Source organism: Poecilia mexicana, unplaced genomic scaffold, assembly GCF_051168715.1.
Source record: "Poecilia mexicana isolate PSO_F unplaced genomic scaffold, ASM5116871v1 scaffold_13, whole genome shotgun sequence".
Lineage (NCBI taxonomy): Eukaryota > Metazoa > Chordata > Actinopteri > Cyprinodontiformes > Poeciliidae > Poecilia > Poecilia mexicana.
In genome coordinates this window covers 24,707,977-24,722,128 of record NW_028263382.1, presented here as the reverse complement: position 1 = coordinate 24,722,128, position 14,152 = coordinate 24,707,977, and the positions used below count along the sequence as shown (strand labels likewise).

At 40.0% G+C, this 14,152-nt stretch overlaps 1 protein-coding gene across 1 annotated transcript in view; it reads left to right on the top strand.

The window, feature by feature from the left end:
• The window catches only part of grik4 (glutamate receptor, ionotropic, kainate 4), a 198,448-nt gene that overhangs the window by 127,290 nt on the left and 57,006 nt on the right, over nt 1-14,152 (top strand). Inside the window, exon 9 of the mRNA XM_088011928.1 lies at nt 974-1,078. Coding sequence (XP_087868054.1) covers nt 974-1,078 — 105 coding nt within the window. The remainder of the gene's footprint in view (nt 1-973; nt 1,079-14,152) is intronic.

Below are 14,152 nucleotides of genomic sequence, written 5' to 3'. Positions count from 1 at the left end.
CTAACATGAAGCTGGAACTGAACCTGCAGTCTTTTGATTCAAAGATGATTAATGCTTTACCTTATACTTGTTGATAAGCAACATCAACTAAAGTATCTGTTCAAACATCTTACACCTCGATTATCTTGCCAAGGCTTCTCACACCACAGACATGTTCAATCTTTTAGGATTTATCTGACTCTTATTTTACCTGTAACAGTCTGTGCTTCATTCCACCCTGCTTTTTGTTTAACGTGGGAATGTTTTCCACCTTGGGGGAACAGTTTCTTCGTTGTTTATGGGTCTACGATTGTCATTTATGCATAGAGAAGGTTAAAGTTTGCCCAAACTTTCAGGGTTTACAATTTTTCATCACTCGCCTAATCGATTTAAGGAGAGCAGTGCTCAGTTCTGGTATGTGAAGTTTTCCTAAAAGTTAACAAGGCTCATGAGAAAACATCCGTGCACAACACAGTCTCTGCAGTACATCGGACTAATCGTTATGGTGTTTGTGGTGGAATAAAACATACTGAGACAGTAAGTTTATTTGTCTATGCAGCGTTTAGTCATTCTTTTGTAGGGTAAACCACTCAGTTTGAAAAGACAGACAGCATTGAGCCTTCACCCGGTCTCCACATACAGATAACCAGGACAAACCCTCCTCTTGACATGGGTATTCAAATGTTTTGAATGGTGCTAATTGGTTCTGAGGAGTGAAATGAGACTCACCCTCAGGCCTCTTTACTCCTGTTTATTGACGCGTTGCCCACCAATGTTTGATGTTGGAACTGTTGCTAATGAAGAAGAAAACTCTAGGTAAACAATTTTAAAGAGTGCTTTCAAATGTTGTCTCACTAGAAATTAATTGGTCCAACCCTTTTCATTTAGTGTACCACTTATAAATTATTAATCCTATCTTTGCATTAATACACAGACAAACTCAATACATATCGCAGTGGTGGGGAATACGTTCTTCTTTCTCTGTGTTGGATAGGTAGAATTGGAAGGCCTAACAGGACACATCGAGTTCAACAGCAAAGGTCAGAGGTCCAACTACGCCCTGCGGATCATGCAGAACAGCAAGGAAGGCCTAAGGCAGGTAAAGTAACTTTTAGGTTAAGACTGTTTAATTTCAAATGCTTTCAGTTACATAATATGCCTAAGCCCATGCAAAATGTAAAGTGCTGTCCGATGTGCCTTGTGTGCTTGAGTGAAACAGCCTAGACTGGTCGATCACTCTTCAGATAAGCACTCGCTTTAATATCACAGCTACTGTCCACATTGCTGATCAGACACAGTCCCGTTCCCAGTTGGGCGCTACTTCTGGCAAATCTTGCACTTTTCTTTATGGTGGTTGGGTACAGTGAGCTGAATCGTACCACGGGGAGTTGTGATAACACTTGCTCAGCTGACATTTCTTGGTGCAAACAATCTCCATTATCCTGCTGGCAGAGGAACTGATGTGCCAGAGGACAAAATTAAATATTCAGGATGCCTCTTTGAAGGTGAAAGGAGTACACTTAAAGGGAAAAATAAATTTGGATTGAAAGAGAAGTCTGCTTTGAAGACAGGAGGGCTTTTGGTGCCGTTATCGTGGCTTTAACAGAAGCGTCTAAAACTTTAGATAAATGTTACACTTTTTGGATTCTGATTCTTTATGCTGTTTTATTGTCTTTTTCCGTTATACACTACATTAGTGAAGGTTTATTGGATTTGATTGCTCCCTTTGATTGGTCTAAAAAAACCGAAGAGTTTTGTTGACAAGCTGTGTGAACCGCTCGCACAACGAAAGATCGGAAAAAGACAGAATCTTAGAGTTTCCAACTTGTCATTCAGGGTTGAGCTAGCTAGAAATCGTCCAAGCTAGTGATTTTCTTGCGCCATCTCTTGTGATAAAAGTGTGGATGTTCTTTCTGATGCTGGGCAGTTTGAAGCAGAAATCTTGCCTTAAACTCAAAGTTTACCATGACATCAATCAGCTACATCCTAAAAACTGCTGTACAGTAGTTTATCATGTGCAAAAACGATTCTCCATGTAATTCCTTTTCAAATGTTAAGCCTTTTCCCACTCGGTTTCTCAGTAACATGTCCAGTAAATCTTGTGAGGCATTCAAATGGACAAGAATGCGTCCTGGTTAGATTTGCTGCCTAATTTTCCTTTTTTTTATTTTGTATTTTTGCTGACCGACATGTTTTTTCTTCCTCACTCTTCACTACCAGGGACGTGTTTTGATATGTATGATATTAAAATCAACACACCCTTATCTGCTATTCGCAGTGTGTTGTAAAGATAACGCAGAGATTTACATATCATGCTTTCTGCATCACATGCTGCCTGCTAATCAGTTCAGTCAAAACCCAAATGCCTCACCTGCAGTTTTTTTTTTTTTTTTATATCCATCAGAAGTGCGCCCTGTTGTGCAGGATGAATGCAAACAATCAACCAGAGTTTCTGGTCCAAATCGTCCAATTCTTCTTAACTTCTGGTTCTTGGTCTCAAAAGAAATAAGCATTTGCTTTCAGAAACGATATTTTTCTCAGTTTCATTTTGTTTTTATTGTTCACATACATTAAAACTAAAATTGACTATTTGTAGCACATTTGTTCCCTGGAAAAAAAAAAAAGAATCAGATATTGTTTTGAATACTGTTGTTGTGTCATGGAGTGACGGATAACTTTGCCCGCCGTAAAAGGAGTGTGTGAGTGCACATTTTTATTATTTCATATTTCATCCCGAGGAGTTAAAGATGATGTAAAACGGTATCTGTGCTGCTCTTTTCATGAGGCCATAAAAAAAATATGTGCATTGCATTTTCCCAAGGAAATGTCTGTCTCTCACCCTGGCAGCTATAAAACCACTCTCATTTCTGTGTTGCCCTTCTGTTTGTGCAGCATTATGTACACTATACAGGTTATTATCCATCAATTATCATACAAACTGCCACCAGCCTGCCTGCTGTGGCAGAGAGCTTTGTTTGTGCCTTCTTATCTGGAGCACTCTGAGTAGCTGTTTTTGTATCACCTGCTAGACAAGATGCAGCATGAGGAGGCTTCACAGTGCTCCACTATGCTCTCACCCTTTCAGCGGATGATCTCATGGAAACGCTCCTCCCTGAAAGAGAGCACAACATCTTTTCTCGGCTGCCTGTGAAACCGTCAGTCAGTGGCCCGATGCTTTTATTAACCTTGTCCGCCTCGCCTCGCGTCCCTTTTTAGTCTGGCACTGGGCCATTCAAGCAGAAGGATAACACTATCGGGTCTGATGTGATGATTTCGACCAGAACTACTGCAAAACAGCAATGCCGGTAATGGTAATGGAAAGAGGCAAGGTGTTATACGGTGGGGATGCAACGAACGGGGTTGTCGGATGCTTTAACAAAACACCTCCCACACGCCGTTGGTTTGGGCTGCCGCAGTCAGGCAGACAGCGAAGGGGCAAAACCTTGGCAAAGAGGAAAATCTGGCTCAAAGCCCACAAACCCAATTTAAGAGCAATACTCATATGCCATCACATGATGCCATGCAATGCCAGGAGGTCTAAATAGAGTATTAGCATCACGGTATATACAATATCTGGCCCTAGAATGTGCAATAAGGAGAAAAGAACCTTTTCGTTCCAAAAAATGGCGTGAAGAGCCTAATGAACATCAACATCTCACCAACCCCTGACTTCTAATTTTGCAACAATAGGATTAATAGAGCTTTACGTACACAGCCATTGACGATCTGTCTGTTGCTTGAATTGTAAGCCGTTTATGCATTATTGTATTATTTAATGAGGAACTGTCACTGGGTGTGTTACCAGCTCTGTAGGGAATATTAGTCAGGGCTTTCAGAGTGTGAAGCATATGGAGTATATTATTATGAGTTTTGTTTCAGTAGCTAAGCTGTGACTCCTACTGGTGTGTGACAATCATTATTATTATTATTATTATTATTTTTATTCATTTATCAGGCTGTAAAAGGCAACAAAAAGACTCTATGCAACAAGTTTCCAAGTGAGGATGACATGCGTGATGCTTATTTAATACAAAAGATATTTCATCTTTCATCTGATTCAAACATGCAGTTAAAACCAAAAAGAAAGAAACAAAGCTCTTTTTTTTCTCGTCGTCTAAAGTTAAATCAACTTAAAACTTTTTTTTTGCGTCAGGTTAATTAGAATGACTAGAATTATTTGTATTTTCTGAATGCCACAACAGTGAGAGAGAGATTCTGTCGTCTATTAATGTATTAATGTGTATGGATACTCACCAGCTGCTTTATAGGGTCGACTGTACCTGAGGACGCTGTCCTGTCACTGTTGCTTCACAGTTAGAGGGTCTTGCTGGCTTTTCCTTAGTCACTAAGTTATCCCTGCACATCTAACTTTTACCAACTTCACGATATGATTGGCTGGAATTGATCATGCAATGCATGTTTTCAATATATACAGCAAAATGTTGGGGGGGGGGAATGGACCATGTTGGGTTTGACTTTATGATTAGACTGGAGTGGAACATATTGTGTCGTGAACAGAATTTAAACTGAATTTGATAGTAAGTAATTTGAGATAAATTTGATTCTTTGTCCCATAAAATACCTTGAAATTACATTTTTGGGAGTTGGTGCTCTATAAACTGAATTTAATTGAATATTGGGTTAATTACTGACTTACCAGTTGCCTGTGTGTGTGTGTGTGTGTGTGTGTGTGCGTGTGTGTGTGGGGGTGTGTGTGCGTGTGTGTGTGTGTGTGTGTGTGGCCTTGAATTTGATACACTGCAGTAAGGACACACTGCTGCTTGTGGGGACCCGTAGGGAGAGGTGCTGTTTTTGGCTTGTGGGTTAAGTTTAGGATGAAGGTGTGAACTGAGTCTAGGTTAGGTTAAGGGTAGCAGTCAGGGTCAGGTTACACAAATGAATACAAAATGAATGAAAGCCAATGCAAAGTCCTTGTGAAGATAGAAAGACATACTTTCTCCTTGTGTGTGTGTGTGTGTGTGTGTGTGTGTGCAGGATCTGATTAGTGTGTGAACTCACATTTAATTTAACTGGTAGAGTCGATATACAGCCTTGTAGGTTTAGACCAGAAAGCAGGTTTTTAAATACCTGCACAGGAAATCAGATTCATGTGTACGCGACCTGCGGCGAGAGGAAAAGCTGTTTCTACCTTTTTGGCCATTTTTAATTATCAGCACGTCTGCTGGGTTCAACTTTGTGCTAATTCATGGTGGTTCAGGTAGAATCATTACTGAAATTAGCTGGCTGTGCCTGTATTTGTAGAGCGGGGCGATTTCTTCAACTAACCTGCAGAACTCGTTGCTCCCACTGGCGCCCTTTATAATTTGCGAGCAGATGGCAAATTGCCCCCAAATGTAAATCCGCCTCATAGACTCTTCAAACTTATGTTTATATCGCGCACGTTATGTCTCCCTCACCTAAAGTTCACAATCAGAGAGTTTGCGTGTGGCGGTGTTTCTCAAGCTGGTTGTTTTAAGGCTTCCTTGAGGTTACGTGCTCCTGACTCTTTGCACATAATGGGTTACATCTGTAGCAGCTGGTTCACTCTGAGGAGGGGGACGGTATACCAGGGACCGTGTGTGGCAGCTGCTCCCTTCCCGGGCTGCACAAAGAGAGCTGCTTTTGCAGCAGATGGAGTTTTGCTCAAATATTTTCTGGGAGACGCTACAGGGCAGAAAGGATTTCCTCGCTCCTCAAACATGGAATACAATTATTTTATGCATAATTTACTTTAAATGGAAACATCTTCGATCTGCATAACAAACACGATCAACACGAAATTCCAAAAATCAGCACGCGAGTTTGGAAAAAAAAAAAAAGAAGAAGAAGAAAGCCTTCCTGTCTAGATGAACTGTTTCAGAAGAGAAAAATGGAAACCTGAACTTTCAGTAATTACATAAAGCCTGGAGCCAAGCTTAGTGAAGCTCATCTGTAGGATCTAATGAAGCTGGAACACACAAAAATATTTGTTTGTCCACTTTTGGCTGGTGAATCAAAATTCCCAGCTGCTTCTGTACTGACAGGCCTGTCAGCCAGCAGTGATGCTGAACTTGGCATGGCTTTGTCTGTGCCGTGGCCAAGACACCGCTGGCACCTGTAACCAGCAATAATCCGGAGAGAAGAGAAGGAATGAGGGAGGAGGACAAGAGGCTGACAAATAAATGAGATGGAAAATAGAGGCATTAAAAAAACTAAAAGCCTGAAGATTAAAAGCAGAACGTGTATATTTTGGTAATATCTGCTCCGATTTAGCTGTCACCGCGCTCAATATTAACGCCCGTCTTATTGTGACCTTCAACTCTTATTTCTCACTGGAATGAATAATCGCATCATTTATGGTGGAGCTGATTTTAATCCTCCGAATCCTGCACTATGAACTGAGCCCGATAATGGCGTGCAATAAAAGAGGAAGTATCTGCCCGTGTTTCAACATGGACACTTTTCTGAGGTGCTGCGTGCGCCAGATGGTCCAAACACCAGGGCTACACTGTAAAACAGCATCGTTCTAGGTAGCTACACAAATGGTTAATGTGACTCAACCTGTTTGTGGGGAACACAGACGGCTTTCTTCTTCACAGGAATATAAAAAGACCCAACGTTTCTCTAAAGCCTACCTGCGCTCTTCAAAGGAAATCACTCCTGTTTGCTGCTGGGGGAGCAGCGGAGTGACAGCGTCTGCCGCTTAATCTGCTCTGACGCTCGGTTCTGGCTGCTGCGTGAGCCGACGTTTGCCTCTGCATGCTCATATGCACGCCTTCCTTTAGGTTTCAACGGTTACATGTGTGTGGGTCGAAACCACGCGTAAGCCTTCACGCAGCACTTGTGAGCATTTTCTACACATGACTGTAAATCCCACATTTGCTTGATCTGTTGTTTGATCTCTGATTGAGTTTACGTTGGAGGGAATGGGGGCTGCACAGCCTTTAAGACATAGATTAGCCTAAGAATTACCATGAGTCTTTGTGCGGATTGGGAACGATACGTGTAGCTTAAAGTTCTTTTGATTGGTGAACAGGATATTCTTTGGATGGGGACAATTTGGTGCTGAATTCATTGCTTATTGAAACAAAGCTTCATTTCTCCAGATTTCTCCTGATTTCAATTAAAAGCAGTTATCTAATGCACCTTAAAGACAGTGCCTTACAAAAAGCATTCAAACCCAAAGCCACTAATATATTGGGATGTTATGCAATGGATTACAAACACTTGTGCAGTAGGAGATCAATTTTGGGAAAAAAATCCTAAAACTGTAGCATGCCTTTGCATTTAACCTCTTAACTCTGATAGCCCTAAATAATATCAAGTGCATTTATTTAGGGCTCTATAAAGTGCTGTTTGTTGTACTCTAATTTACAATGAGAATAAACGTCATTACATTCAGTTTAGTACTTCATTTTTATTGTGAAACGCAGAGGAGGCTCAGTTTAGTTTTGAGGCTACTTTGCCGCTCTCAGTGACGTGAATTGGTGCAAGGCAAGACGAAGACTCATAAGCACTCAAAACACCAAGCTAAGAAAGCACTGCTGAGAAAAACATCGAGCCTTCCTCAAGTGGCTCTCCATGAGTCCAAATCTTAATCCGGTTGAGCATCTATGGAAAGATGTGAAAATTGCAGTGCTTAGACGCCGCCTTTCAAACCTGAGACAGCTTCAGCGGTTTGCACAGGAAGAGGGGGTCAAACTACCGGTTAGCAAACGCAGGCGTCACGCTGCGAAGTGCAGAGATCACTTTTTTTTTTTGACAGTGACTGATGCAAAAGACACAATATTAAAAGAAGATACCACCTTTAAAAAAAAAAAAGAAAAATGTATCATGTTTCTCTCACTTCTATATAACGCCGATTTGTATAATGAATAGATCAACTAGAGACGCTCACTTTGCTGTAAATTGTACCAACAAATTTGTGTTTGTTTCTGTTTAACAAACATTTTCATCCGCGCTTAAATTTGCCACCATAGTGACAAAAGCGTTCCAGGCTCCCAGCAGCCGCCTGGCCTCTAGCTATGGACTCTCATTTTCTACATGAAGCTCATTGACAGGATCATGCTGACTAATAGAGGAAGCTGTAAAATGAGTAATTATTGCAGTTTGGATTAGGCAAGCTGTTTCCTGCAGAGATGCTGGACTCTGTTACGGACCAATATGTTTGGCTGCAAAAGAGGATGCACTTGCAAATTAGAAGGGTTACCATCATTATTGGTTTAATAGATTTTCACCACATTTTTTTTTTGTTCTCTTTTCGTTTCGTACTTGTCCGTAAATCATTACATTAACATATATGCATATCTGCCTGCTGCAGACCGGCTGCGCTCTGAAAACTCTCAGCCAGTTCCTGGTAAGAAAAGAGTCATTAATTAAGTCTATTAATGGAGGCACTTAATCACTCTTTCAGCACAGAAACCACCTGAGAGAGAAAGAGGGGAAGGGTTTAGAAAGAAATGTCTGAGTCTTGGATGCAGTTGGATGCTCGCTACATGTCTGCTAAGCAGGAAGCAGTTTAAGGCTATAAGTGGAGACACTGGCCAGAAGAGGGAAAGGTCAAAGGCCCACAGCAGCATGACAGACAAAATTGCTCCCAATCATTGCTTCTTTGAAAGAGTCGATACACAGGGAAAGATTTGACTCAGAAAGTCCACCATATTGATAATATGTTATTTAAGCCTGTGAGGGTGACGACTATTAGACTTTGAGATGAGTTAAAGTGCCAAAGGAAGCGTACTTTAACTGACTTGGGATCAGTGTTTCTGTGCCACTTATCTCTTGAGGTTCTCATTTCTTTGAGTAATGCGGTGACAGGCGAAGTATTCAGATCCAAAAGTGCAAACATGGCAAACGTAAAACTCTGCCGGAGCAGTCCCAAAAGAAAAGCGTTTAAACATTTTACTGCAGCCGCAAAACTTTGTTTGCTTTGCTTAAAGCTGCTGTATGTAACTTTTTACATATATGTTTAAAGTATCACTCAATCATGACAGTATTGATTGGGAAAGATAATCTGTGAAAAAAAATCGAGCTTCTCCACCTCAACCCAGTGCTGCTACTACCCTCTGCAGATATACACCACTCCTGGTCAGAAGCAACCAATCACAACTGGGAGGAAGATCTTAGCACTGTCAATCATCCTCGTGTAAGCGCTGTTTATCTACTGTCATTGGTGGCCGTGACAACCAGCCTGAACGTTCATGACATGATTGACAGCACTGAGACATAATCACAAAATCACTCTTTGGTTCATGTTTTTAGGCAACAATTAAGTCAGAAAATTTCCTTTAGCGTCAAGTGTGAGTTTTCTGTACTCTGGAGGGATTTTTAGAGAACTATAAACCCTCCTTCAAGTCTTTATTGGTATTCTGAAATAAAAAAAAAATCCCAATGTTTTAATATATGAATTGTTTATGAAGAGTAAAACTTGCTAAAGGTTTCAAATGTTAAAGAGGTGGTGATGCAACCCACCGTAAAGACTTGCCTAAGAAACTTTTCCAAGCAAAATATTCTCGTGCAACGAGTCAAACTGTGGATTTTATAAAAAGCGGTAAAATATATAAAACAGCTGAATTGTAAAGGCAACATATCTTGTTGGTTGATGGTTGGACAAAATGTATAGTGCATTTTCTAGTCATATTGACTTTACATCCACATTCACCCAATTGCACACAATGACTGGCAGACCGGTCGGCCACTAGAGGTTACGTCTCTCGCACAGCAGCACGTCAATATGTGGCAGGAGGACGCTGGAATCGAACCAACGACTTTAAATTTGCTGGACGACTGCTCATCCCAACCAAGTCACATTCGCCCCTTGTGACCCGTTTTAGAGCTTAAATGGCTGACGGAGAGTACTGGGAAGTAGTGCAAGGTGTTCCCAGTTATTTTTTATGGGGAAACTTTAGGCATTTAAAACAAGTATAAAAGTTATAGCGCCCATTTGCCTCAGCAGCAGAAAATAAGAGGAGGACATTTTCCTTCCACTCCTCCATTCATTGTCTATACCAGCTTTTTATTGCAGAGGGGTAAGGGCTATTTCCAGTGGTCATTGGGTAAGAGGCAGGGTACGCTCTGCACAGTGAGTTCTTAGCGTTAATGGCTTTAATAGGGAGAAAAACAATAAAATTTAATTATTGTTTAAAAGGGGCAATTGTCTAACTCGGATCTCTGGGCATAAGTCTGTCACCGTAACAAATTTTGCAGGACCATAAATTTTCCCAGAACTTATTGCGATAAACTATTACATTGTTGCTTTGAGAACATTTTCAACTCAGTAAAACAGTAGAAATGGCAACAAACAAAAACTGCAAGAGCACATTCTCAAAAATCCCCACCAAAAAAACAATTATAGCAAAATCTAGACTTATTTCATGTGACTGAGGTCAAACTGTTGTGTTCACAGCCAAACAGACTTTAAAAAGAAACTGGAAGAAGAGTTAAAAGGAAATGAACAATATTAAAAACAAAATCTAAGAAGTGGCAACAATTTATCCAGAAGTTAATATAAACGACACTCTGTTATAATTATTATTCTTTTTTAAAAGAAAGAAAGAAAATGTCTTTAATGAATTAATTAGAATTCATTAAATTATAATGAACATTTAAACACTGGAACTGGAAGACATTTGGAAGATCCAAAAATAAAGAAAACAACAGAAACAACAAATAAAATAAATTATGAAGTCTCTGTTAACAATTTTTATTTTATTTTATTTTTTATGTAATATTTGAGACCAAAACACCAGACTGAAAACTTTTATCATTCAGGTTTTGGTCAAATGAAAGAGAAAAAGAGGAAAAAAAAGGCGCAAGTTTTTTTTTATTTATCACGTGATTAATTGACTTATTGTTTATTGTGACTTGCCTACATGGATGCATTGCTAATAACAGTATTAATATTTAAAGCTTATGCTGTCGTCATGTGCTGTACTGCTAGTAATGAGCAGCTCCAAACGGTTTACTGACGTGCAGCTAGAATAAGTTAGCTTCACACTTTGTCTCTGGCAGAGTGAGTTTTAATGTAAACTTTCAGCTGTGATGTTTACGCTTGGTTCTCCAGGTGGTTTCCTCCTCACGCCGATGGTTTTGGAGAACACTAAGGAATCCACATCACGATTCTCTTCACATCGTGCCATTCTGCACTGCTGCAAGATAGGATATCTTCACTTCTGAACCTCTCATGAATGTGATTCACAGCCGGAGGTCACGCAGATATGGCGTAGCACCTGTGGGAGGGGAGAGTATGAAGGACGGGGTTTTATATTATTGTAATTTTATTTCTAATATGAGATGAACTCTCAAAATCTTGTGATCCCTGTGACGGATCTATTATCGTACAAGACAGGGCGCTGTTATTGCCGCTGATGCTTCAGTTGGGAGCGGCATGTTATTGTTGATGCTGCTGCAATATCAAGTTTGATATGATTTATAATAAATAAAATCAGTTTTAGGGTGTACAGTAAGCATTCGCTCCTGTTTTTATTAGAACTTCAATCATTTATTCTTCAAAAAAATGTAACGATCTTAGCAATTAAGAGGGAATAATCTATTTTCATACGTTTCAGCAAGCTGAAATGTGATTGTTAGACTGTAGTGCTAGTAAATTACGAGAAATAGAGCGGGAAGTAAAACCCAGATGCAGCATTAAGGGGAGAGTGCAGGCTGTAGCACATTTTCTAATATACTGGGCATTATTTATCTATTTCAAGTTTACAACTGGGGATCTGACAGAGTCAATAAAAGCTCAGAATAAAATCAAAGTGGGAAATTTGATCTTATAGGGGTTTTTTTATAGTCTAGATGAGAAAAAGATAAAATATGGAAAGGATGTTGGCATTTAATTATCACATTGCCAAAGGAGGCATCCATCCATCCATCCATCCATCCATCTATGAATGAATGCATAATGAATTTATGTATCTATACTTTTTAAAAATAAATTAGTTCTACGTATTCTGTTGTGAAAACTCATCTAGAAATCCTGGTGTCTTGCTGTTACACTTTTTGTCAAGTTGTGGAGCGTCTGCAACTTGAGTTTTTGTCATGAAATGATCAGTAAACTGCTTGTGGGGTCGAGCGTCGCTTTCGCTTTCATGATTCGGCGTCCAAATATTTGTTGTCAGATTGCCTTCGTGGCGAAGTTTACTTTCCAGGTGACCTTGTGTCAGGAATCTCCGAGAAAAAAGTCAAGTGGAAAAGCTCATCAAAAAGACTTTCTTTTATTATCTAAAGAAATGCGGCGTTTGCTGAATATCTAGCATGCACTTTGCCTTTCAGTGTTGTGAACACACACACACACACACACACATGCACAAACGGAAAATTGGCATCACCTCAATTTGCATGAAATGATTTGAGCTATGTTATTTACACAAGACTTCCTCCAGTTAAAGGGTGAATGTGCTCATTCAGTTCCTCTGCCTTTTCTGTTGGATTTATTTATTTCCTGTCAGGACAGCTCCTACCTTTATTACAGCAATCTGCTTCTTTTTTTATTTATTTTTTCCCCTCCCTCTCCCCTTCACTTTGCTCCCAAACCGTCTGTGAGAACACCATTACTCTAGCTGCCACTGTAGATGCAGATGTACTCGGGTCAATTTATATGCTGCAGCGAGAGAACAGATGAAAAAGACAGGTACAGCAAAGAAGGAGAGTCGGAGGGTAGTTGGAGGAGAGGAGTGGAGGTGGGGTGTGAACTCAGCAGGTTAACAAATTCAAGAAGATCTTGAGCCTTTCCCTAATATAGAAGCCTGATGTAGCTCAGCACGCCACAGCTTGGCTTGATCTCTTTCTTTGCCTCGGGCTTCAGCACAGATGATTAGGTCTTAACCAGGTCTGATAGACATACTGGATTTAAATACACAAGAGCTGCTACTCGAGTCTCCTCCAGTGAGGTTAGGATGTGTGTTGCGCCACAGAAACCAGTCCAGTTCAGTCATTAACAACTGTCTCTGGACTGTTGTTATTGTTGAGATTTGGTAATGAACTGCAAAAGTGTGAGCTTCACCAAACTGCCCTAAACGTCAGATCAAAACTGGAACAAGACTCCGGTGATTTTCTGGAGGGCAGTGTGTGTTAACATCAGCAAAGCAATGAGCAAACATAAGCCGGTACATCCACTACTGTGCTTGCTTGGAAGGGATCCAGACTCTTTGATTCAGCAGGAAGGAATTATCCTCACTCCTCTAATGCTGGAAAGAAGAAGTGTTTTGTTGAAGTGGGTCGGACATGAACCTCCCTCCGTTTCTATGTGGAAGTCAACACTCCTACATGTGTCTGTTTTTAATAATAATTGGATATTATGCTGAAGGTAGGATGAACGTTTCTCTGCAAAAATGGAAGAAGCCTCTATATTATGAACTTTAATTTGGTCTTTAGGGTGTTCTGTGCGCGATTAAATAAATCGTTCATGTGGAGTAAAGTTTGTGTTTATTTACCGTATTTTAGAGCGCACCAAACTATAAGTCGCATCAACAAAGTTTAAATTAAAAAAAATAAAAAATGGAAACGTACATATATAAGCCGCACCGTTCAAAACGTGGGGGAAAGTAGCGGCTTATAGTCCGAAAGATACGGTACTCAATTTTGCTTTGTATGCTGATGTCTAGTCCTGCTACACACCACCATGTGACTAACCAGCTGTGTAATGAAATTGTGTTATGAAAGAAATAAACATGTTAAGAATTTGTAAACGAAATGGTAATTAACTTAATAATTGCATAGGGTTAGTACCTAAGAAACTAATAACTAAACAATAATATGAGTCCCAAAATGTCTGAGCAGTAGAATAAAAATAATAATAATACTAAGTAGGATAAAAACTAATCTAAAAGAGAAATACACCACTCAGATGAGCATCAAAGTCATACCTCTTAGCCTGGGAAGGGTTACTAAGACATTTCTAAGGCTTTTGGAGTCCAGGAAACAAAAGTGACAGCCAGTTATTTACAAAAGTATTAAACATTAGCAGACATTTCCAATATGTGCCATATTTTTTAAAATGGCCCTAAAAGGGAATCGATAAGGAGGTCAGAAAAGCATCTTCAGACCTCACTCAGAGACACTGGACAACAATGGCTTCCATGATAGAGTTCCAGGACAACAAAACCCCCTGCTGATCAAAAAACACCCAGGGAATCACACTTACCGAAAAATATTTTCAGGATCTCCAAGACTTTTAGTGGAACTTTGT